Here is a 22,945-nt window from a genome sequence, read left to right on the forward strand (position 1 = left end):
GCAGAAAGTGGCCAGGCCCTTGTGGTCTTTACAAAAACAGCATCTCCTGCTTGCAGTGTTGCAGGCAAGTTTGGATAAGACATTTTCTATGTGTTAAGTTAAATCTGCCTTGTTTAGAAGAGCTTCATTAACATATTGTAACTAACATAATATTAAAAAAAAAACCACCCTAATTTTTCCCTGGGAAGTTCAAAATTTGAGTTAGAAATGTTTTTTAGTTTTGCTTTTTTTTTTCTTACAAATGGATCAGGCATTTTGCCATTTGCTTGTTGCAATTTTTTAAGTTGTATTTCAAACACACAAGAAAAAAGAACTGGTTTGTGTTTTTCCTGCCAAGTCAGATTCTTCAGGAAATAAGCTACCTGGGACATTTTCTACTTCATCATCATTCTAAACATTTCTGAGACTGAGCTCTGTGTGGAGCAGTCCATTTTCATGAAAAGATGAATGGTAATGTGACATGATTATCCAGTGGGTTAGGCAGTTTGTCTCTTTTTCTTTTCTCACTGCTGTTCATTGTGGCCATTTGGGGCCTTGCCTTTTTTCAGGAGGGTCAGTCCTGCAAGGCAGTAGGCATCCCTTTGACATCCCTTCATCTCCTGTTGATTTTGGTAGGGTGTAAATCTGCTCTGAACCTTGTGGCATCTGTCCTCAGCACTTCAGCTCTTTCAAAACCTCCAGCATTTTGGCTGTGTCCCAAGTTCGCTGGGTCCTCCCTACTGGAGGAGAATGATTTTGATTTTGGTAATTTTTTCCTCTTTCTTCCTAAAATGACAATGCTTACTGTTAAATTTCACTGCATTACTCCATAGCTTTTGAGCTAGGATCATCTGCTTTTATGGATAAATTCAGGCTGCTGGCTGAAGTGTTTCAGCTTCTGGGGAGGCTCCTCAAACTCCTCAACTTTAGGGCTTTGTCACCAATTGCTGACAAAGTGCAGCAGTTTGGCAAAATCTTTGGACATGAGTTCGAAGCATGGTCCTTCAAAGAAGTGAAGGCTTCATGCTCAAAACGTGTCTTTAAAGTTTTCTCCTTCCTTGATTTGCAGATGTGGGTTTCATTTGATGCATCCTGCTGTCATTACAGTTCAGCTTCCTCTGCTGCTCAAATCCTTAAGGGAACACGTGAATAGAGTCCAAATATGAGAGAGAGATGTTCCTTCTTGGGAGATTAGCAAGGAGAATGAACATAAAAATAATGCTTAATTCGTCTTTAAACCTGATTGCATGTTTGCTGAACGATACTGGCATTTAAATGGAATTAACTTGGCTGTGTGTAGGAGTTATTGATAAAGTAACTCAGAAATACACTTTGCCTGTTTTTGTTTCCATTATGCATTGGAATACAATTTTATGCAAGGCTAGTTTAATGAGGAAACAATATTTTAGAAGGTTGTTATTGCAGCCATAAAGGTCAACAGCTTTATTCAAGCTTTATTTATTTATTTACTTATTTCCGGTGGGGGGGAAGAGAAGGTATTGTGCAAACCTGACTTTTTAAGAACATGAAATGAGGATGTGGTGTTCTCTTGACCCTTTGCAGGTGGAAAGGGCTGTCCCCCTGAGCGAGCCCTGCGGGAGCAGCGGGCCTGCAACGAGCACCCGTGTGTGCCTTTCTTCTGGGACGTGTCCCCCTGGAGCTCCTGCTCCGAGGACGTGCTGGGCACTGCCCTCAACGCCACCTCCAGCTGGAGCGGGGAGCCCGCCTGTGGGGTGGGCATCCAGACCAGGAAAGTCTTCTGCAGGAAGAGCAGCTCTGGCCAGGTCACTCCCAAAAGGTATTTAAAGAAAGCTTGCTAGTGTTTGTTTATAATATACATGATGTGTAAAGGCATTTTCAGCAAGTGTGTGGACTCTGCAGCGTTGAAATAATTTCATTTCGGGACTAACTCTCCAGGTAGTACTCCATCACTCTTGATACAGTGATGTAAACAAACCAAATATCCAGCCCATTTTAACTTTCCATGTAAATCCAGGCCAAAAACATGCTTTCAGTGGTGGAGATTTTTTGCTGTAGCTCCTCCGCTACTCTAATTTACAGTTTTCTGCAAATATTTTCCCCGAAGGACGGGTGTGAAGAAAATATGAAATACATTTGAATATAATGTTCAGCAACTCCTTATTAGCAGTGCTCTAATCAAATAGAAAAAGTAAATAGATTTTGCATTATATTTACACTCCAATAAGGCAATACCATATGTGTGATCTATATTGTTCACTTGTTTTATTTAGCTACCATAATGTGATAGCAACACAGCAAAATTACGTATTCTGCAGTAGAAATATCCCAAATTTTGCTTTGCTTTGCTTTACTGAATGAGGAAAATAAGTAGCACAGATGTTTTCCTTAATATCGAAAAATCAAGACGTTGCTAATTATTTTTGCACCATTAATGAGTCTAGAGACTGAGAACTGAGTTTCCTTTCCTGTTGTAACTCTCAAAACAATGCTGTTTGTGTAAGCAGACTGCGCTGATTTCAGTAAAGTTAATTAACATTCTTGAGGTTAATGGGGTTAATTAAATAAAAGGAAAGAAATCTGGTATTCATGTATGTCTCAAATGCATTGATAAGCTTGAACTTTACCTAATTAAACATATTGTTTATAGAGTTATGTAATGCCTAAAATAGTTGTTTGCCCCCTCCACTCTGGAGGTGGTGTAAGAAGAAATGGAGCTGAAGGGGGTAAGTAAACACTTAAGTAGCTGAATCATGGTTTTAACATTTTTTTTCTTGTATGGATTAATGGCACAGTCCCCCTTCAAATGGGATCATTTTGGGTTGCATGCATTACCCAGTATTGTTGAGTGATCTTTTTAGTAGAAATTAATAAGGAGTAAGAAAAATTAATTCCCTTCCTGTTCATCCACTTGATCTGCAAGATCTGACAGATCCCATAAAATTGTCCCTTTTCTGCTCTTCAAGTCTTCATATATTTACTGTGTCTGAAACTTTTATTAGAATGTGTATGACATGTTTTCCATGTAGGAGTTAAAATGAATGAAGAAAATCACAGAGCTCTTTTTACTGTATTGCACTTGAAACTATTTTTGTGTTCCTTGGAGGTTGAAAGTTGAGGAATATGTCATCAGCCCTTACAGACAGGTGGTTTGAAGGCTGTTGCATGTTGTGCTAAAACAGGACTACTTTAAAAACATAACTACTCACTTTCTTTGGTAATAAATATATCTTTTTTTAGTCCCATGAGCTTTGTGGTTTTGATGTCACAGACAGAGCTACATTTAGCCTGTAGTCATCTAGCCAAGCTCCCCATTTTTTAAAACAATTATTTTTTTTTTCAAATTCTTGAAACATAATAAACTCAGCTGAGTTGCATGAGTGAAAAGAAAAATAAGGCTTGCTCTGGCCAAGAGTGGTATCTTTGATGTGGCAGTGTGCTCACAGCCTTGTGAAAGTCTCAGGAATGAATCTTTCTCCGTATTTTTAAGTTTTTATTGTGTTTTATCTGCAGGTGTCCGGAGTCCATCCGGCCCGAGGCAGTGCGGCCGTGTCTCCTGCCCTGCAGGAAGGACTGTGTTGTGACACTGTTCAGTGAGTGGACACCCTGCCCCACAGCCTGTCAGCCTGGTATGCCCTAAAGAAGTCAAAACTTGGGGGGAAAATTGGAGCATTGGCCTAGAAACCTGTGGCAGATGAAGTTCACACCAGTCTAGTAACTTTTAGGGCATTCATCTGTGTGAATTTTGGACCTAAGGACTTTGGACCTTGACTTTTGAGTTGATGTTCTTGGGCAGGTGGGATCCTTGTGAGCAGCTTTGGACATGTGAATTCTCTTTGCCTGGAAAAAATTCCGTCTGAGTTTCTGCCTTCAGAGTCACAGCTCCAAGGCCCCTGTGCTGTATGGCTGCACATGGAATTGCACATTGCTTATTGCAGTTACATATCAAATGTAATTTTCTCAACCAGCCTGGGTGTACGTACAGGGGTGTGCAAGTACCTCCTATGCTTTGTTGTTTTTCAAGGGCCAAACATCTTTGATCTTGTTGGTTAACTTTGAGGCACAACGAGTGTTCAACAAAGTTTCTTTATAATCATATAGTGTTGGGTTTTCTGACGAATTTGTGTTTCATTAATTGTTCAGATGAAAGTCTGCTCAGTTATCAGAATACTTCATTATTGTTGGTAGTTTCCTTGCCCTTCAAAGATTATCAGCGGATGCTTTAGTGTAGTCCTTGTTATATTTTACAGGAAAATGAGTTGCTTTCTAAAACAGTGAATCCTGTTTTAATTAGCAATTTATTTTTAGACTTTAAATGAGCTGCCTATGAAGGAGTAGAATAAATTACCTGGTAAATTACTTTGTTTATTAAATAATAGTCTACAATTAAAATGAGAAGAAATTAATTATTTAACCTCCTTGGCAGTGTTATCATTTTAATATAATTCTAAATTAAAACTTCTTAGATGAGGGAGTTTGTTTTTTGCTAAATCTGTTATTGATATGGCTGCATTGCAAGATTTTTTTTTTAATTTGCATTGCACAATTAAAACCTCAGCATGATAATGAAATTTCAAAGCCACTATACATACATGAGTTGTTAGGGGTGTTGTGGTTTTTTTATAGAAAAGTTGTATTTAATGAAAGCAATATACAGATGGTGAATTACTAATCAGATCAAGCAGGAACAGGTATTGCCTGGCAGATTTAAAATTAATTGTGTACCAGCATAAGATCAGAACTTAGACAAACATGGTATCACTAAATCAGCTTTACACAGAACTTTACCAGTTGAGCTGTTTGTAGTTTATCTGAGGAAATACATCCAAGTTTATCATCTCACAGTAAAAAAGCCGACATTTTCCCTACATTTAAATGTCATCAGACAACCGTCTGTCTTCTGGCAGAAGATTATCTGCTGCCTCAGGAGGGCAGACAGCACTGAACTCAGGGCGGTAACAGATGGGTGGACAACATAATTCACAAAGGAAGTGCCACTGAGTCCCAGCACCTGTTGGGGAGGCAGGAGCAGGGAGCTTGTTGCAAGTTATTGATTCTCTGCCATTTCAGATACTTACAGGTGGCAACTGTCTACTGCAATCTGTCTGTTTTACCTGGGCTTTGAGGATGGATTGAAATCAGAATCAAAGGAGCAGTAGGGTGGTGGATATGAAGTGGTTTGAATGAGCAGCAGGTGGATTTTCCTCTGTCACTTGCTTTCCCTGGGGTGAAGGTGGCCTGGAGAGGTAACTGCTTTCAGCATGGATGAGGTACTCCCTGGTCTGTCAGCATAGATTTAAAACAGGGAGATTAAAAAAAGCAAACAACTAACAATAAATAACATTTTTCATCTTCCTTCTGAAAATAGATGGTACCTGTAAGTACCTCTTCTCTTCTGGGCATTGGCTGTCCAGGAGGAAGGTTAGAAATTTCAGTTACTTAATTCTCTAAGCAAGTTTACATGAAATGTTAGATAGTAACTGTGTTATTTTTTCCCATGCCTTAAATCAGATTTGAAATGAGATGGGGTAAAAGTGGATAAGATGCATGGTGTGCCACAATAAGAAATTCCAACAACCTCTACCTTGTGTCAGAGAGTCCATGATCTGCCACTTCCAATCCTCATAAACACAAAACAAGAACTGGTCAAAGTGGAAGACTTAAGAGCTCTTATCTCTACAAAGGTATTGGAGATGGCACTGATTTTGGTGACTAAAATCCCAGAAAATCTCAGAAATTTTGTCCATTTTTTTTGTGTGAGCAGAATCTCATGTTGACCAGACTCTGGCTTTCCATCTCCTCAGGATCAGAAGCTGGATGTTTTCTGGGGAAGCTGGACCTGGTACAGCACATGTTCCAGGAGTGAAAAGGGATTTTTTTTCCTCACCTGAGAATGGTGGTGCAGCTCTGTGAGCCCTGGGGGTGACAGGCAGAGGAAGGAAGGATGCAAGATCAGGGAGGAGTAAGAGTGGGTTTGGTAGGAGTTGTGTGGCTCTGTAAGGGAGGAGAATGGAGGCTGGTGGCGCAAGAGAGGAAAGTGGAAGCAGAGTTAAGACATCCCTGAAATTCTCAAACAGCATTATCTGAGTTGCAAAGTCAAGGACAGAGAAGTTAAGATGGTCCTAAGATCTTGAGGCTTGACTTTTTTTCAGGAGGGCAAACGGTCATAGCCATGCTGGAAATCAGTTTGGCTTTAAAAGGACAGACCTCCATAGTGCTGGTACTCTGGAAAAATCAGGCAGTTTTAACTGAAATATAGAAATTATGCTCATTAGCATTTATAAGGAATGCTATCGAAAAGCCAGGGTGGAAATTCAATTTTGAAAATGGGGTTTTAGTAAGGTGCAATAAATGTTGAGGATAATTTAGTTTCTTGAGGTGGAGAAAATGACTGTGGGAAGCTCATTTAGATTTGGTACTGATTAATAGGAAGGAAATGGGTAAGATTCAAATGGTGGTAGATAATTTGAATGAAAATCATCACAAAGTGATAGAGTTCATGGTTCTTGGAAAGGAAGGATGGCAATATCAACAAGACATTAGAAAAAAAAATAGACTTCAACAAACTGCAGAAATTGGTATCTACACCTCTTGGAACTTGTTCTATGCAGACAGGAGTACAGAAGACCTGGAAGCTCCAAGAGAGCTTCTCCAAGGGGCTGAAGCCCTCCTGGACTGTAGCTCCTATTTTGAAACTGTGCTAATAGCAAGCCAGTAGCACTGGGAGCAAGGCATGTGTAGGTCTGTATGTGATTTGCAAGTTTCAGGTTCAAACCATCAAGAGGAGCACCACACACATCTAGAGAAGCTCTTTTTTGTCTTACTGTCAGAGCTGTTCAGGATCTGGTTTCCTTTTTGATTCTCACTGTGTTTCACAAAGATTAGAATTAAGAATGCAAACTAAGCTGGAGGATATTAGACAGTGAAAATTGCATAAATGGATTAAAAATCAAGGGGAACTGAATGAAATGTACATTCTGAGAAATGGGGGAGGTACAACATGGGGAATGTGGAGTTGTTGCCATTGTTTCCTGTCTGCAGCCAGGAGAAAAGGAATGTTTCCAATGAGTAGCTGTTCCCATGTCATTGGGGTTGTGTGAATAAGAAGGAAGTAGTAAAGTAATGCCAGAGCATCAAGTGACTCTCTCATGGGTGAGAAATTAAGTCATAAAAAACTAAAACTCAGTAATAACATGGCAGACCGAACCAAAAGTCTCCCTCTCACCTCTGCTCCTCCAAAAAAAAAGGTCAAGAAAATTGTAGATTACTCACCCTAGCTTTGTTATGTAGAAAGCCACAAGAGCAAGTTATTACTCAAGATATAAACATTTCAAGAATCAGATTGTAATAAACTGGCCAGTAAGGATTTATTGAGCACAAATTGTGCCCAATGAATTTAATCTCTTCTTTTTTTTGACAGAGTAGCTGTTCTAATTAAGGGAAGTGGTAGATTTTTGACACATTAAACTTTTATCAGGAAGCTGAGGAACAGTGACTTAAATTAAATCACTCTTAAATGGGTACTCAGCTGCTTGAAAGATATCACAGTGAAAGTAGTCTGTGTCTCCTTTACTGCCTGTTGTAGTGTATTGATACACACTGATGAGATCCTGTGAGCCTTCTCTCCAAGCTGAAGAGTCCCAGCTTTCCTGGTCTGACTCTGTGTGTCACATGCTCTGCTCCCTAAATAGTCTTTGTGGCCTCAGGCACCTCTGGAGATGTAATGGACTACAAAATGAATGGAAGTCAGCAGTTAGAAATGCTGACACTCACACCAGGCTTGTCAAATTCCAGGCATGTTGTATGTGAGACCCCTGAGGGGTCACTGCACTGTGCCCTGGGGAGGCTGCAGGTCCTTGGGCACAGTGTGAAAGTGAGCAATGAGAGGAATTGAATTGGATCTACAAAGCTGGATTTGCTTAGTTTAGAGAGGGGAGCACTTAGGATGGATGCAAGCCGTTGCAATTTTGTAAATGTTATGCATTAGTTGACAGGTATAAACTATTTTCTTCATGTAGTGGACAGAAGATGAAAAAGTTTAATTTCCAGGAGTGATGGTGTGGGCTAGGTTTTAAGAACAGGCTCTTAGTGAGGCTTTACAGGCAGCAGATCAGGCTGTGAAAGGAGGCTGTGGAAGCTGTAGAGCTGCCTCAGGTATGGCTGTGAAAGCAGCAGGAGAGGATCTCTCTGGATGTGCTTTTCCTGCACCAGGGCAGCAGCTGTGCTGAGCAGCCTCCTGCCAGTGCAGTGTCCCTTGCAGTGATCTCTCAGGGGTGGCACATGTGCCAGTGGAAGCTTGTGTGACTTGGTATTTTTAAAGTCAACTTTTTTCTTGGATCTGTGCTTGTTCTTTGTGTTCATGATGTGACTTCTAAGTTTTCCTTCCATTCTACTACATTGTTATTTTGCTGCTGCAACTTTGGCTGGAAAAATAATACTCACAGTGGTCTTATTGGCCCACTCTGCTTTCCTCTTTCAGACATATTTGATGAAGTCCATTATTTAAAGCTTTTTACAGGGTCTGTAACATCCATTAAGGAGTTCTCCTGAGATCCCTTTTCACTTTTCTAGCACCTGTTTTTGAAGTGTGAGTACAGTACCCAGAGAATGCCATATGCACTGGTTAACCCAGCTCTCATTTTGCTCTTACCTCTTACACAGCCAAGGATTGTGTTTCCTTTAGCTGTAGAGACAAATAAATAAATCTTGTTCTTGTCATTCCTGCTGCATTCTGTGCATGGATTTTGTGAACTGTGTTCCTAGATGGATTGGTCTTGCATCAACTCAGGTTAAGTAGGGAGTTAGCCTCTGTTGGTTGCAATGGTTTTCCCATCAGAAGTTATCATCTCTGATTTCTAGAGCCATAAAGATGGGTTACTGGTAGCAGCCTGAGACCCCCAGAATGTGTTCTTAGAAACAAAACCTTCCTTTATGACAGTTTGTTTCTTTGGCTTTTATTCTTTTTTCAGTTAAAGTGTTTATTTTCTTATTTATTTATTGTCTTACTTGATTTGGTGTTCTGTTAAACAGATGCTTTTTGATGCATTTCTTAGGCTGTTGATTTATCATCCTTCCAGCTGCTGTCCTGCTGAACTACTGATAATTTTAAAGGGACAAATGTTAGAATGCTCATAGTTTCAAAATATAAATGAAACATAGAGCATGTTTCTAACCAAGGCAGCTAAATCATTAACTTGGGATGACAACTGTGTCTGAAAGACAATTTATTTTTTTTTGTTTTTGCTTTACAGGCAATGCCACTGCAGTTAGGCAGTCCCGGTACAGGATCATCCTTCAGGATTCTGCGAATGGGGGACAGCCATGTCCAGACACCTTGTATGAGGAAAGAGAATGTGAAGATGTTCCCATCTGTCCAGTGTATAGGTAAAAACTGTTAGCATGGAATCTGTCTCTAGGGGGTGTTCCCTTCTCCAGAAACGACTCTTGTCCTGCACAATTTTCACCAGAAAATAACACAATTTTGGAAAATGCAGAGTTTAAAACAAATAGTGTACCTTGCAAAATGTGTAAAAGTAGAGCTCAAGCTGGAGATTTCAGTAGATCTGACATCATCAGAACAAGCACCAACAGACACAGCTCCTAGAAATAGTAACCTCAGGGTCTGATCTGTGTAAGGAAGCTGTTACTGGGAACTCCCCCCTCATTGTATCTAAAAATCAACGTAAGCTATTTTGGGACCACAAGCCCTAGAGTGCCTGAATCATAATTGCATGGTTATTGCAAAAACTCTTGTCTTTTCCCCTGGTACTCTCACTCCAGTGAATAGTACACACTTAAAAAGTTCTAATTAGACAAATAATACTATAGAGCAGTTACTCACTGCTCTTCATTAAGATTCTGTGGTCCATCTGTTGTGCAGTATTAGTAAATAGAAAAGCCATTATATCTTTGCATATGAATCTCCAGCCTGCACATCCCATGGAAGGTGGTCCTGGAGCAGAGTGTGGAGCTGAAGGCAGTGCCAGGCAGGGGACAAAATGCTCTCCTCTGCCTGATGCCATGGCTGTGAGCATGGAAAGCAGACTGGGAACAACATCAGCTGTATGAGAGCAGGAGGACAGCCTGGTGACAAAGCCCACTGGAGCTATTTCCTAACTTTGTATGTTACCTAACTTTGAAACATGCCCTGCAAGATGAGAAAGGGGAACCTTGTTGGACAAGGATGCGACTTCCTAGAAGGTGAACCTGGCATCTGAAATCCAGTTCCCGGTGCTTGTGTCAGGAGTAATTACAGCTTTGTGACTCCAAATGATGGGTAACTGGATTTTGTGCTGAGATTTGTTCCCTGTTTTCCAGTTTGAAGTGCTTCATTGTTGGCTGTTCTGCTGCAGGTGGAAGAGCCACCGCTGGAGCCCCTGTGTGCTGGTGCCAGCCTCGGTGCGCCAGGGCCCGCTGGGGCAGAGCGAGGCATGCGGGCACGGCCTGCAGTCCAGGGGTAAGAGTCTCCATCCTGCCCCCAGAGCTAAAGGTGCTGCACATGGCATTTGTGTCTTTGCTCTTTTGCAGTAGGTAATTTGGAAATTAACTGAAGTACTTTACTCTTCTGGTTCAGGGCAAATTTGGGAGAGAACCCCCAAACGGGCTCCTCTAGGAAAGCAGATTCAATTGGCCCCTCCTCACAACCAGTCCGAGAGAAAATACTTCTTTGGAGAAAAGTGAAAAAACCTGTTTATTAAGCAATAAAACCTAATCAATAAAACCCTTTGCTGCTCCAAAAGAGATGACAAACTGAGGAAATCCCTCCATGGGCTGTAGCTCAGCTCACTCAGTCTCTGATCAGTCCCTCAGTGCTGGAAATGTCGCGGCCCAGGCCCGGCCCAGTGGGCCTCAGGTGGAGCTGCCGGTGCTGTGCTGGTGTTCAGTCCAGAGCAGCTTTAAACAGGTCCAAGGAAAAGGGAAAAAGGAAAAAACTACAGTCTAGGGAACTTCTTTGCCTCAGCTAGCTAAACTAACTAACTGCAAAGGAGAGCTCTGTCCCGCTGTCTGTCCATCCACAGACAACAGTCAGGAGCAGGAATGTGGAGGAGTGAGTGCAGTGTATGAAAACAAACTGCTGCTTCTTCTCTCCCCACTTTGCTCTCTGGAAAACATCTAAAGGTGCAAAACTTATTATTCAGCATAAACAGAACATGACAATTGGGGATAAAAGCATCATATAGTCAACCTAGGACATTTAGAAAATAAAGTGTTTGGAACTGCTTCCTTTATAGAGTTGTTCTGCTGTTCTGGGCATTAAAGTACCACTAACACAATAGCTTGGAGTATAGGAGGAGATCTGTGCTTGATGTTCAAATATCTTAACCTGCTTTTCTGCCTAAAGCTGAAGTGTGTGAGCTTTAAATGAATTATCTATAGGCCTTTATGAAGTAATCCATTCTTTGTGCTAAAAATGGAAAGGATAATTTCCTCATGATTTTGAATTTTACTAATGATTTGCCTGCGGCCTGATTTTCATTAAGACTGTTGAAGAAATTCAGCATGGGTAAAGGCTTTGGGCTCCTGCCCTTGGCATAATTAAGCACTTAGAAATTAGTGGTCCCATTGTCTGAGCAGAAGTGTTGAGAAGAATGTTCAGAGTATGCATCAGTCTGTCGTGGTGCCTGCAGATGGCTGGAGATGTGGTTGTTATCATTCTCCTGGAAAATACAATGAAACCTTTAACAAAAGATTATTTTTATTGAAAAAAAATTGCTATACAGGTATGCTAACTGAGGAAACTTGACATAATAATTAACTCCTTCACAAAGGCAGAAGCTATTCTTTAAAGATGAAATGAATTTCTTATATAATTTGGAAACAAAGGAAAAGAAAGAAAAGCCCTGACAGTATGTGGGATGTATCTGGAAGAAGAAATGTGTTTTAAACTAAAACTCAAAGGAGTAAATATCTTTAACTAGGTTTTGACCACAAACCTTTCCACAAGGTTTTCAAATCTGTAAATTGTATTGTTCAGTCTGTGTGGAGGGATGGTAATCTTGATGTTCTAGTAGGTGCATGAACTTTGTGTTAATCTTACTATGACAGAATTAGAAGTATAATAGAAGAGTATCACACTTACTTTTACTGTATGGAGAGCCCTCCAGTAATTACCTAGGCTATGTGCTGTTCTAGGGTAATTGTGAAAAACCTACCTGGGTGAATTTAAGCAAAAATAGTTTCAGTGCCACGTTCACTTTTTTGTAATTAACTGTGGCTTTTGTAACAGCTTCGGTTTTCATAATTACATATAGTGATAGAACCACTCTTCTGGGTATTATTATAGATGAGTGAGGTCTCAGAAAAAGGAGATCTCTGATGAAACCAATGGAAGAAGATTTTTAAAGATATTTTGTATGAACAGGAGGAGTGATCTCCACAGAGAAGGCAGCTGAAACCCAGCTGCTAACTCTGACCATGCTGTGTCAGGAGAAGAAGCTGCTGGGTTTTCAGCAGTTCTGTATCTTATCTGTAGAAGTGTTTAGTAAGAGAAAATTTCATAAAGGTTTTGTTAATACCTCTCCTTGCTGGTACTTGAGCTCCTCAGGAGTGTGCAGAGGTGCTCTGTGTTGTCAGGGAGCAGTCCTTTAGGCAGGGGAGATGTTTGCTTACATGCCTTGCAGGGGCTCTTCAGCTTGTAAACCTCGACCCTGGAGGACTTCTGATCCTGTCATTCTTCACTGGAAGGGGGTTTTGGACAATTTTTGAATTACCATGTGAGGTGAGGCTGGGGATTTCGGTTTATTCAGCCTGGAAGAGAGTCTAGTGTGGAGTTCACAGGTGAGATGGAGCCACACTTACCAGAGATGCACAGTGGATTAACAGAAGAAAAGTCAGAGGCTGGAGTGAGAGAAACTCCCAAGTTACCCAGAGAGACTGTAGATATCTTGGAGATACTGAACACTCAACGAAAAAAGGTCTTGAGCAGCCCTTTCTAACTTGGAGATTGACCCTGCTTGGAGCAGGCACTGGATCCTCAGAGGCCCCTTGTGTCCTAAATTTCCTTGTATGATACTGTGAGTCTGTGGATGTTTGAGGGGAATCTGGGCCATCACTGGAAGAATCCCAGGTGTAAGAGATAGTTGCTGCCTTCCTGCAATATTCAGGCATCCTGTGAATGAGCTTGCATTCGAGGTATCACCACCACTCCACACAGTAATTGCATTACATGAAATACAGCATCTCTAGCCAGTAAGTGCTTCTTCTCCAAAGAGTATTCATATGAATTTGGCTGGTTCCTTTTTTGCTGTGTGACAGCAATTACCCTTTTACTTCTGAAGATAATCAGTCTCACTGTTCCTTGGAGCATCCATTTTTAGCTTTTTTTTTCTCTCCATACCCTGTCGTATAAAAAAGAGGATTTTAGTTTTCAGTGACTGTCATATCTAGCCAATTATATAAGAACGTTGAATTCATATAAATTATTTCTAAAGGAAAAAAAAAGTATGTGTTTATGTGTACCTATTTAGGACAATTACTGTACTGATGGAAAATGAGGTTTGAAATGACTTTCAAGCTCTGTTCTTTCTCTTGGCTAGATTCTGAGATAGTTACTTAGAGATCCTGTTCCATGAGCATTTTCACTGAAATTGCAAGTAAACGTACTGCATAATATGCAGAAGATATCGGAGTTTGTCTGTGAATAATAAGCAGAATAGCCAAGGAGATGACAGATGAAGCTGCAGTTTTTTATGGTTTTTTCTTGGAAAGATATTACACTAATTACAATAGCCTTTCATTTTTTATGTCAGCTTCAATGGACTAACTTATTCAGCAAGCAGTGCCACAGGAAAGAGAAAGGTAGCCTTTAGAACTAATAAATATAGTTATTTAAACTTAGTTGAGGCATGATTGGCAAAAAGCCCCCAAGATAGGGCACTCAAATAAAACAGGGTGAGGATGTTGCTTGACAGTTACATAAGACAACATTACTATCAGTAAATGAGGATCTCTGCAAGCTTTTGTGTTGCTGTACAGCTGTCATTTGCCTCCACCAGGGACTAATTTACTAGGAGATGTCAAGATTGTGAGAAAAGGTCCCACACAGGGGTGAGGACAATCCCAAGCAGAAATACAGGCTGGGTGAAGCATGGAGTGAGAGCAGCCCTGGGAGGAAGGACTTGGGAGTGTTGGTTGATGAGGAGCTCAGAGATGGCAATGTGCACCTGAAGCCCAGAGCACCCAACCTTGTCCTGGGCTGCATCCAAAGCAGTGTGGGCAGCAGATGAGGGAGGGGATTTTGCCCCTCTGCCCCACTCTGAGACCCCACTTGGAGCTCTGCATCCAGCTCTGGGTCCTTGACATGAGAAGGATGTGGACCTGCTGGAGCAGATCCAGGGGAAATCACAGAGATGCTCAGAAGACTCAAGAACCTCTGTTATGAAGGCAGGCTGGGGTTGGTCAGCCTAGAGAAGAGAAGGCTCCAGGGAGATGTTGGAGCCCCTTACAGCCCCTTCAAGAGAGGTGGAGAGGGTGTGGAGTGATAGGGCAAGGGAGAGTGGTTTTAAACTGACAAAAAGTAGAGCTGGAAGAAAGTCTTACCTTTGAGAGTGGTTAGGCCCTGGCACAGGATGCCCTGAGATGTTGTGGATGCCTCCATCTCTGAAGTGTTCAGAGATCAATCCTGGAATAGTGGAAGGTGTCATCGCCCATGGCAGAGGTGGAACGAGATGATCTGGATGGTTTCCAATTCAGACCATTCCATGGTTTCATGAGAATTGCTGCTTCTTCAGGTGCTGTTTGGTGACTTTCCCTTGTTTTGGATATTTGTGATGGAGGATCCTTCAGGAATGACCTCTCCTTTCAGTGCTGGCATGAAGAGCTACCTGGGACACACAGTTTTTGGGGAAAAATGTGTTGCTGATTACAAGGGATTGTTCAGGTTTAATTAGTGGATGGAAAGCCTGTTTTAAGCAAATGTCTTTGAAGGTTGCTTCAAACGCCATTGGTGATGTAAACAGACATGTATTAAAGACCAGACGGGTCTAATGAGACTCTGCTTTAAAAACTGGTCCTGGAAATACACTGACAACATGATGATGAAAAAACAAGCTGTTTTCCAAAAGCAGGGAGAAGGTGCAGCAATGGAAAATGCCATGTCTTATTTCTCCTGCTCCTGCCACTTTGCTTTGATTCATTTGGAGTGTTTGACCATATTTCCCCCTGTTAATGAGACAGTAAGTCCTTCTCAGAGCTGTAGCTCCCCATCTCAAGAATACAGAAATGCTGTGACACAGAGCAGGAAATATTTTTAGAGATAGTTTATTGATTTATGTACAGGAAAACAACAATGCACACTCACCAATGCAGTAATAAGAAGCTATTCCTTACCTTTGGAGAACAGAACTCTCCCTGTCTCACCGGAGGTCACGGGGCAGATCAATCCTGGAAAGCCCCATTGAGCATCTCTGGGGTGTATTTCATTTGCTTGCTCTACTGTCAGACCACACAGGATGCATTTCCTTTCCTGCTTTAGCTGGGTTGTAAATTCACACCACATGGATTTTGCGAAGATGGTTAGTGTTAAATATAATCTGTTACAGTTGAAAAGTTGATGTATGAATTGACAGTGAAAACGTGGGATGCAGGCAGCACCAGACTTGGGCAATTTAAGATTCCTGTCTCCTTCATTGCAGGTTTCTGGCTCTTGCTCTGGACCTTTCTGATAGCTGTAGGGACATTGCAGACCAGGCTGGTTTTAGGCTGATTCAGACCAAGAGAAAATAGTCATAAGAAAAAAATGGTAACAATCTGCTATCTGAGTTTCCTGAGTATGTCTAAATACAGTGATAGTTCTAGTGAAGTCTTATATAAAACTTAGGCAGTACTGTGATCACAAGTCTAATAGTGACCAAGTTAATGCATCATATTAAGCAAGATGAAAGGATGAGTTTAGATATAGCCCGTTAAGATGGTATCTACAGAAATATTTCAAACAGGCATCCTTTAGCTATATTATCTGATGTATTATCCACAAGTAACTCAATATAATGGCCATATATACTCTTGTTGTTTCTCCTGCAATTATTTTATGGTAACCTCTTTATAATGAGATGTGCCATCAAAAAAACATCAGTGTTACTTTTTTTTTTTGCTCATAAGGTAAGTCACCGAACAGTTCTTATTTTCTGTTTTGTAGATTGTTAATATAACTGCTGATTAGCTAAATGAACACATCAATGTGATTTGAGTTGCAGAATGCTTTTGCACAGAATTACCAATTTCAGGAGGTACCTATTAGAATCTTGTGACAGTTTACAGGCTGAAGGCAATGTGATAACCTGAAGTTTACAAGGAATGCAATTATGACAGTAAACGTGGCAGAGACTCACCTGCTTCAGTTTGGTGGTGATGTTTTTTGAGCAGGGCTCTTGGTGCAGTCCTGTGTCACTCTGTCCAGCTGACAGCAGCTCACCTGTCACCAGCGGTTCCCTCCAGTATTAGGGAGCAGGTAGGGCAGGTAGGACAATGGCACCTTGAGCTTTATTCTGAGGAATGCTGGGTGTTCATTTGTTGGTCAGTGTTTTTCCTGGTGGTTCTGGTCTAGGGTGTAACAGGGGTTACAGGGACACAAACAGAGCTGAACTTGAGTGGTCCCAGCCACAGTCCTGGTCTGGAAGACACCTGCCTGGCAGCTGGTGGCATTGGGAGCAAATAATTGAGGGGGGAAATAATTAACAGTCAGGAGCTGAGTCTTGTTTGAGATACATTTGAAAAGAACGTGAAGCAGAGTTTACCTAGGATGGCACTGAGGCTTAGGAAGGAGATTGTCTTTCCAGAATGAAGAGCCTTGGTCTGTTTATCAGCCATGCCTGCCCTGTTGGCTTCACCAACACTTTACAGATATAATTCCTCTATATCATATTGCAAACTCACAAAGATGTGTTGTGTTGTTTTCCTCTTCTTGCTGATAATGCAATTTTTAGCTTAAAAGCACACGGAGAGTACTTGGAGGGTAAGAAACAGCCAAACTATAATTGATTCACTATTCTTGCTTTTGATAATCTGAGTTCTTTCCTAGACAAGGCAGTGGGCTGGAGGTCAGGCAGTAAGGTAAGTGAAAAGCAGCACAGATAATATTCCTTAACTTCAGGAAGACATTGAGTCCAGTCCCACATGAAACCCTCCCATGTGCAGTACCAAAGTATGACCTAGAGAAATGCAGGGTGAGGTGCTTGTGCAACTTGTTGAAAAATCCCAATCCAAGCTCTGTTATCAGCTATTTGCTGTCAGTCAGGAAGGCTGTTTCAGATGGCTTCTGATCAGATCCTGACAGCTTCCCACGGGGCACACACACCCTGGACTGCCATCAGTGCTGTCACTAACAGTGTGGATGATGAACTGGAGAGCACATCTGTAACACATCTGGGTAACTGCAAATCATGTGTACTTTGAAGGGCAGACCAGAAATACGTGTTGGATAAATTTGAGCATGCTCTGAAATCAGAAAAGTGAAATTTTCATTAAAGAGAAAAATGTAAAATGCAGCACTTGCACTGTAGAAAGGTGGGCAGCAGTACTGTAGAGGAAAGTCTGGAATTCAGACTTATATTTGGCATTATCCTGTGGTGAAAGAACACCCATCATAAAATTATGTTTTGCTTACATTTTCCTTTGCATCTCCAAGTTCCTGAAATTTATTCTTCTGTTGCATAAAACAGAATCTATTTTATACGCAATCCGCCCTTTTATTTTTGTTCCATAACACCTTCTGCCACTATAAGTAATGACAAACAGTTGAGGTCAGGTAAAAACACCAAAACTTTCTCTTGAGTAATTCCAATTCCTGGTTTGCCAGTAGATTCAGAATAGATTAGAAACCTTTTTTTTTCAAAATATCCAAATTTCATTAACAGAAAGAAATTAAGTATTTAGAAATCTACCTCTGGTGAATAGCACTGAACAAATTAAAATCTCTTGAGCTTAATGAAACCTTACCCTTGGTTTTGCATTTAAAACTAATCTTCATTCTCAGTGAACTGTGTATATCTGCACACAGGAGATGGAGAGAATGATCACTGCAGTATGGATGTGGGATTACATGAGTCCAGATTGCTTGTGTCAGATTTCTGTCAGTTTACATATAAGCTTTGGTCTGTTTTTAACTGTAGATTTGATAATAGATTTGCTTCATGCAGAAATGTCTGTCAGTGTTTCACAAAGGGGGAAACAAGGAAAAATTGAGGGGGAGACAAAAATGCCATACTAATATCATGCATGTATATATGTATGCATTCTTAGCCTTCCCTGCACCAGTGGAATGAGGAAGGTATCCTCTCCCAGAGAGACTTTCCATGGGATTAATTTCAGTTTTGTAGCATTAGAATTGGCTGGGAGCAGGAGGGGAGGGGAGGGTGCAGATGAGGCGATGTAAGGTATAGTGGACCAGTCTCTCTGAGCATTTTGGCTGCCTTTGATATTCCTATAGTTTAATTTATGAGAAATAAAATCACCTGTTTTTATAGAAATCATTCTGAGCAAATTTCTTAAAACCTGGTGCTGTGGCAGAGGTGTCTATGCTAATGTGCATGGGCACTGCAGTGGGACATGGAAATTTGTCCTCATATTGTATTACATCCCACTGATCTTCCAGGTAATATGTTCCTCTAGATCAATTTTTCTTTCTTTGGGTGTGAGTTGATAGGACAAGGGGAAGAAAGATTGATACTGGTTTGCCAGTGACAGGTTATTCACAGAAGAGTGATGGTGGACTGCCCTCCTGTTTTTAATGGGGGATATCAGCAGGCATCAGAGGACACTTAAAACTATATTTCAGCCTGGGTCTGCCCAGCTTCCACCTCAGGTGCAGCTGCTCTAAGAGTATTTCATAGGCAGGGGGAGAATTGGCAAGACATTGCTTTATAGACGTGAACTAATAGCAGGAGAGACTCTGAGTCATTTCTGTCACTGTAGCCTTATGCCAGCAACATAAAAATTGAGGAGACTCTTAGAGAATTTGTCCTGACAGCAATCTACAGTGCAGCATTTTATCCAAAGGCAACTCAATGATCTGTAGACTTTCCGTAAAATAAAGATGATGAAGACTGCATCAGATAAATTACATGTATTTGATTTCCTTCAAAACCAGGACAGTATATTCCACTCTGCAGAAGGGAATGAGCAGGCTCTCTAGCTTAACTATATATCTGAAAAACAAAACAAATATCAGCCTCTTAGTGCCACACAGAGCATTTGTTTTCTGGGGGAAAGGAATAAAAAGCCTTAATCAAGTACAACAGTCTTTTGAAGCCAGAAGGCACGAACCCTGAAAATGTACACTAAGGGCATGTACCAATAGAGGGATTGTTAAAAGATCAAAATAATGAGAAGTAAAGCAGAGGGACATCAAAGCTTGCCAGGCTGTGTATTTCTGCCTTGATTAGGAGGAAGGAGGGAAGAAGGGGGGAAAAAGGGTTTTAGATCAATAGGAAGTGGCCCGGTCACCTCAGACAGCACCATACAAATGTGTACAATTTACAGGAATTGCTGGAGCATCTCAGTCATAAAAGTCCCACAGGATCTGACAGTGCTCACACCATATTTAACAGGCACAGAGGGAGAGAGTTGAGATCGTCTTATCTGAAGGAAACTCCTTTTTTAAATGTAAGGGTAGATAGATTTTCATTTTGTCTTTCATCCCTCTGATTAAGTTCAGCTCTCTTTGGTCCTCCCAAGATTTCTTTTATCTAGTGTGGAGTCTGTATGATCTAAGAAACTATCGTTGGCAAAAGTCGTTTTTGGGGTCCTTTTTTAAATGATGGATTGTCATTAAACAGAGTAGAGTAGATGAAAGAGGTCCAAGGAGATCCAAACTGTGCTGAGACTTACTCAGGAGGATGAAAGGCATAATGAGAGACATAATGAAGGGCAATCTCTCCCTCAAACTGGAGACAGGCCCTCTCAATTATGGCTTGTTTTTAGCACTAGCTTCCAGTGATTTAAAATCCTAGTTATGAGCAGTTGATTCAGACTTGGCACACAAATCCTGAGAAATTAGTATTCTGTGAGCAGTAGGCCTGGGTGGTGAGACGTCATGGCTTGTGCAGAGGATGTTACAGACTGAAACAGCAATCTTTTCTGTGGCCATGGGTGGGTTGTAAGCAGACCTGTTCAGAGAGTCTTCTGTGTGCTCTTTATCAGAAATACAGGAGCCACTTCATCCGAAAACACTGTTTTCTTCACTTAGAGCCTGAAACATGAAGGTTTCTAATCCTTAATATTTTAAATGAGCTCATTTTAGTTGCTGGTTTTTGGCCACTATGTGTGTCTGGCATACCTCAGATCAATGGGGTAACCCTGCAGTGAGCAAACTAATTCTAATTTCTTGATGATTTTCAATTTAATTGAATCATCCTTTGTTCTTGAGGCATTTGTGTCCTGGTTGATCTCCCTTTTTGTTTGCTATTTTATATAACACTTTCACATCCTTCTTGTTCACCTCTCCATGTGGAGGCAGGCTCATTCAGTACTGATTTAGATCTATTTTTGCTTTTATAAAATTTTAATTTCCTGTATGTCACAGTTGTGCTGTTTACAACTCCAAAGACAATTCATGCCAAAGCTGCTGTGGTTCATAGGGAAATTGTTAAAAATTCATCTGAACTGAGCAGGATAAGATCCAAGGTCTCTTGAAAATGGCCTTAAGGAGAACTTTTTTTCAAACAGACACTTTAAATAGAAAAGCTTGAAACATTACCAAAAATAAGCAAGTTTAATAAAAAAGCTTTTATACTATTAGTTGTCAGGAAAACACTAGAGATGTTACTTTCACAGTTTTTAGCCAAATAACCTCTTTCTTGTCCATAATGGTCAAGTGGATTATCAGTTTCTGAGACAGTCAAGTGGATTATCAGTTTCTGAGACATTCCAGAGCCATTAATTGGAGGAATGAAGACCAGTTGTTTATTCTTACAGTATGGTAGAACCAAAGGGGTTTAATTTGAGATATAGACAATACTGGGTTGAAATGTTGATCCTGTTTAAATCAATGAAACATTCAAGGACTCTGTCAATTGTTTTGACTTCCCCCTCTTACCTCCTGGGAAAAAAACAAAACAACAAACCCAAACAAGTAAACAACATCCCCTCCAAAAAACCCTGAACGAAAATTCAAACTAGCAAACAGAAAAACAAATCAACAAACAAACCCAACTGTTGGTGAAAGGAAAATAGGGATGTTGAAAGGAATGCAGAGTTTGATTTATAGCATGTATTGTTCATTGTCAGACTCCTGAGGTTTGACCTGTCTGGGGAATTTCCTTCAGAGGAACGTGATAAAAGTCTCAGTTTGCATTTTCCCTTTTTCTGCATTACTTAGAAAGCATTTCTTAATGGAAATTATTGAGTGAAGTTTCTTTCAATAATTAAGAACTAATACTCACCATGAATATTAGCATCCTGAATGACAGAGCTCATCAATATGGCTTACCATAAATCTTCAAGCACAAGATTTTTTTGAAGTGTCATGACACAAAGGTGTAAAAGGAATCCTGATGTCATGTTTGTTGACTCTGAATTTGTATATTAATGTTACTCCAATTGCTTTATGTCTGCAGTAGAGGTTTTAGACATCAGTTTTCAATTTCAGAATAAATGAATAACCTTGAATCAAACTGTCTTTCAAAATTCCCAGCATCTGTCTTTCAAACAGGTGCACTAAAGTGACAGAACAGTAACTGGAAGTGACAGGGATGCTTATGAAGTGCTTGCACTTGTGAGAATACAGCAGGTGTCTGTGAACTGGTCGATATTACGTTTGCTGTGGGTGTCCAGTGGTGCTCCTTTCTGCTGCAGTTTCTAAATACGTTCAGAAATATTAAAAATTCTGAGTGGTGTGTTTAGCACTTTCTAAACCAAGTCTGATGATTGCAGTAGTAATACTTCCAAACATTTTTCCTGTTGGAAACAACCCTTCTCCACTTCCCTTATTGTCATCCATTTGGTTCTGAAGAGACTCAGGAGAAGATTCCGTTTTCTTTATTTTTAATAAATCAAGTGAAACTTCATCCAAAAAATTGGAATTCCCCTGGAATAAAATTACTACAGAAGAAAAAGCCATCTCTATACCTTGATGGCAATAGATAGTAATGAAAAATATGTCACCTTCTAACAAAGGTTTTTCTAAAGTCAATTTTTTTGCTGGCAGCTGCTGGTTTTACCAGGTGCTTGCATCATTTATTAAAGGATTGCTGATATTGGCTTTGTGAAATAAGGAAAGCTTTGAATAATATATTCTGGTATTTGATAGACTTCTCCTGAAGCAGAGTATTTTGTAGTGTTAAATTTGGATCTTGGATGTGAAGCCTTGTAGCAAATGTTACTTTTTACCGCTTTTGTGATCAATTCAGGTCAGTACTATTGTTTCTTTTTGACAGTTCACAGAAGTTTCAGCCCTGCAATCATATATTTGTTTTCTTTGATGTGCCCCAAGGTGATTGAAGTTATATCTTTCCCACTGTCTTTTAGATATCAACTTTCTGTATCTAAGTTTTTATCCCAGTCTTTGTGTATGCAGAGGAAGTGCCTGAACTCGAGGTATGCAGTATGAGGGGATCTTACCAAGCTATTAAAATGTGATAGGCTTGTCCAAGGCCATCTACTTTAGCCTGTGTTTAATTCAGGGTGAAGGAGATCAGCGCATCCTCGGGGGATGCGGGACGTGCCGGGCAGCGCTCCAGCTCCAGTGGCCTTCCCCAGCCACTGCCCTCGCTGACCACGGGCCTGTGCAGCCACTTATTTATTCGTTGTGCTCCTGGAGGGCAGCTTCATAATAGGCACTTAACAGCATTTGAGAAAATCAAGCATAAATAGGCCTGCAGAAGTGAGCAGCTACTGCAGACATGAACTCTTGAGGGCATTTGGGCGATTATCTCTTCTGTTGCATTTTAACCCCAGAATACAGGATGTGGTCACAGACATTCACTGGTCAGGGCACAGTGGAGAATTTGTGGGACTGATGCCTCAGGTTTTAGCTTTTATATTTTTCAGATTC

General features: G+C 40.7%; 1 protein-coding gene across 3 annotated transcripts in view; it reads left to right on the top strand.

Annotated features, from left to right (window-relative positions):
* THSD7B (thrombospondin type 1 domain containing 7B) overlaps positions 1-22,945 on the top strand; it is a 299,304-nt gene that overhangs the window by 164,348 nt on the left and 112,011 nt on the right. For all 3 annotated transcript variants that reach the window (XM_054277755.1, XM_054277756.1, XM_054277758.1), the window contains exons 10-13: positions 1,543-1,777; positions 3,472-3,587; positions 9,210-9,342; positions 10,311-10,414. In XM_054277755.1, coding sequence (XP_054133730.1) covers positions 1,543-1,777; positions 3,472-3,587; positions 9,210-9,342; positions 10,311-10,414 — 588 coding nt within the window. The remainder of the gene's footprint in view (positions 1-1,542; positions 1,778-3,471; positions 3,588-9,209; positions 9,343-10,310; positions 10,415-22,945) is intronic.

This window comes from Melozone crissalis, unplaced genomic scaffold (assembly GCF_028551555.1).
Source record: "Melozone crissalis strain CALT ecotype California unplaced genomic scaffold, PUWL_Pcris_2 ptg000023l_1, whole genome shotgun sequence".
Classification (NCBI taxonomy): Eukaryota; Metazoa; Chordata; class Aves; order Passeriformes; family Passerellidae; genus Melozone; species Melozone crissalis.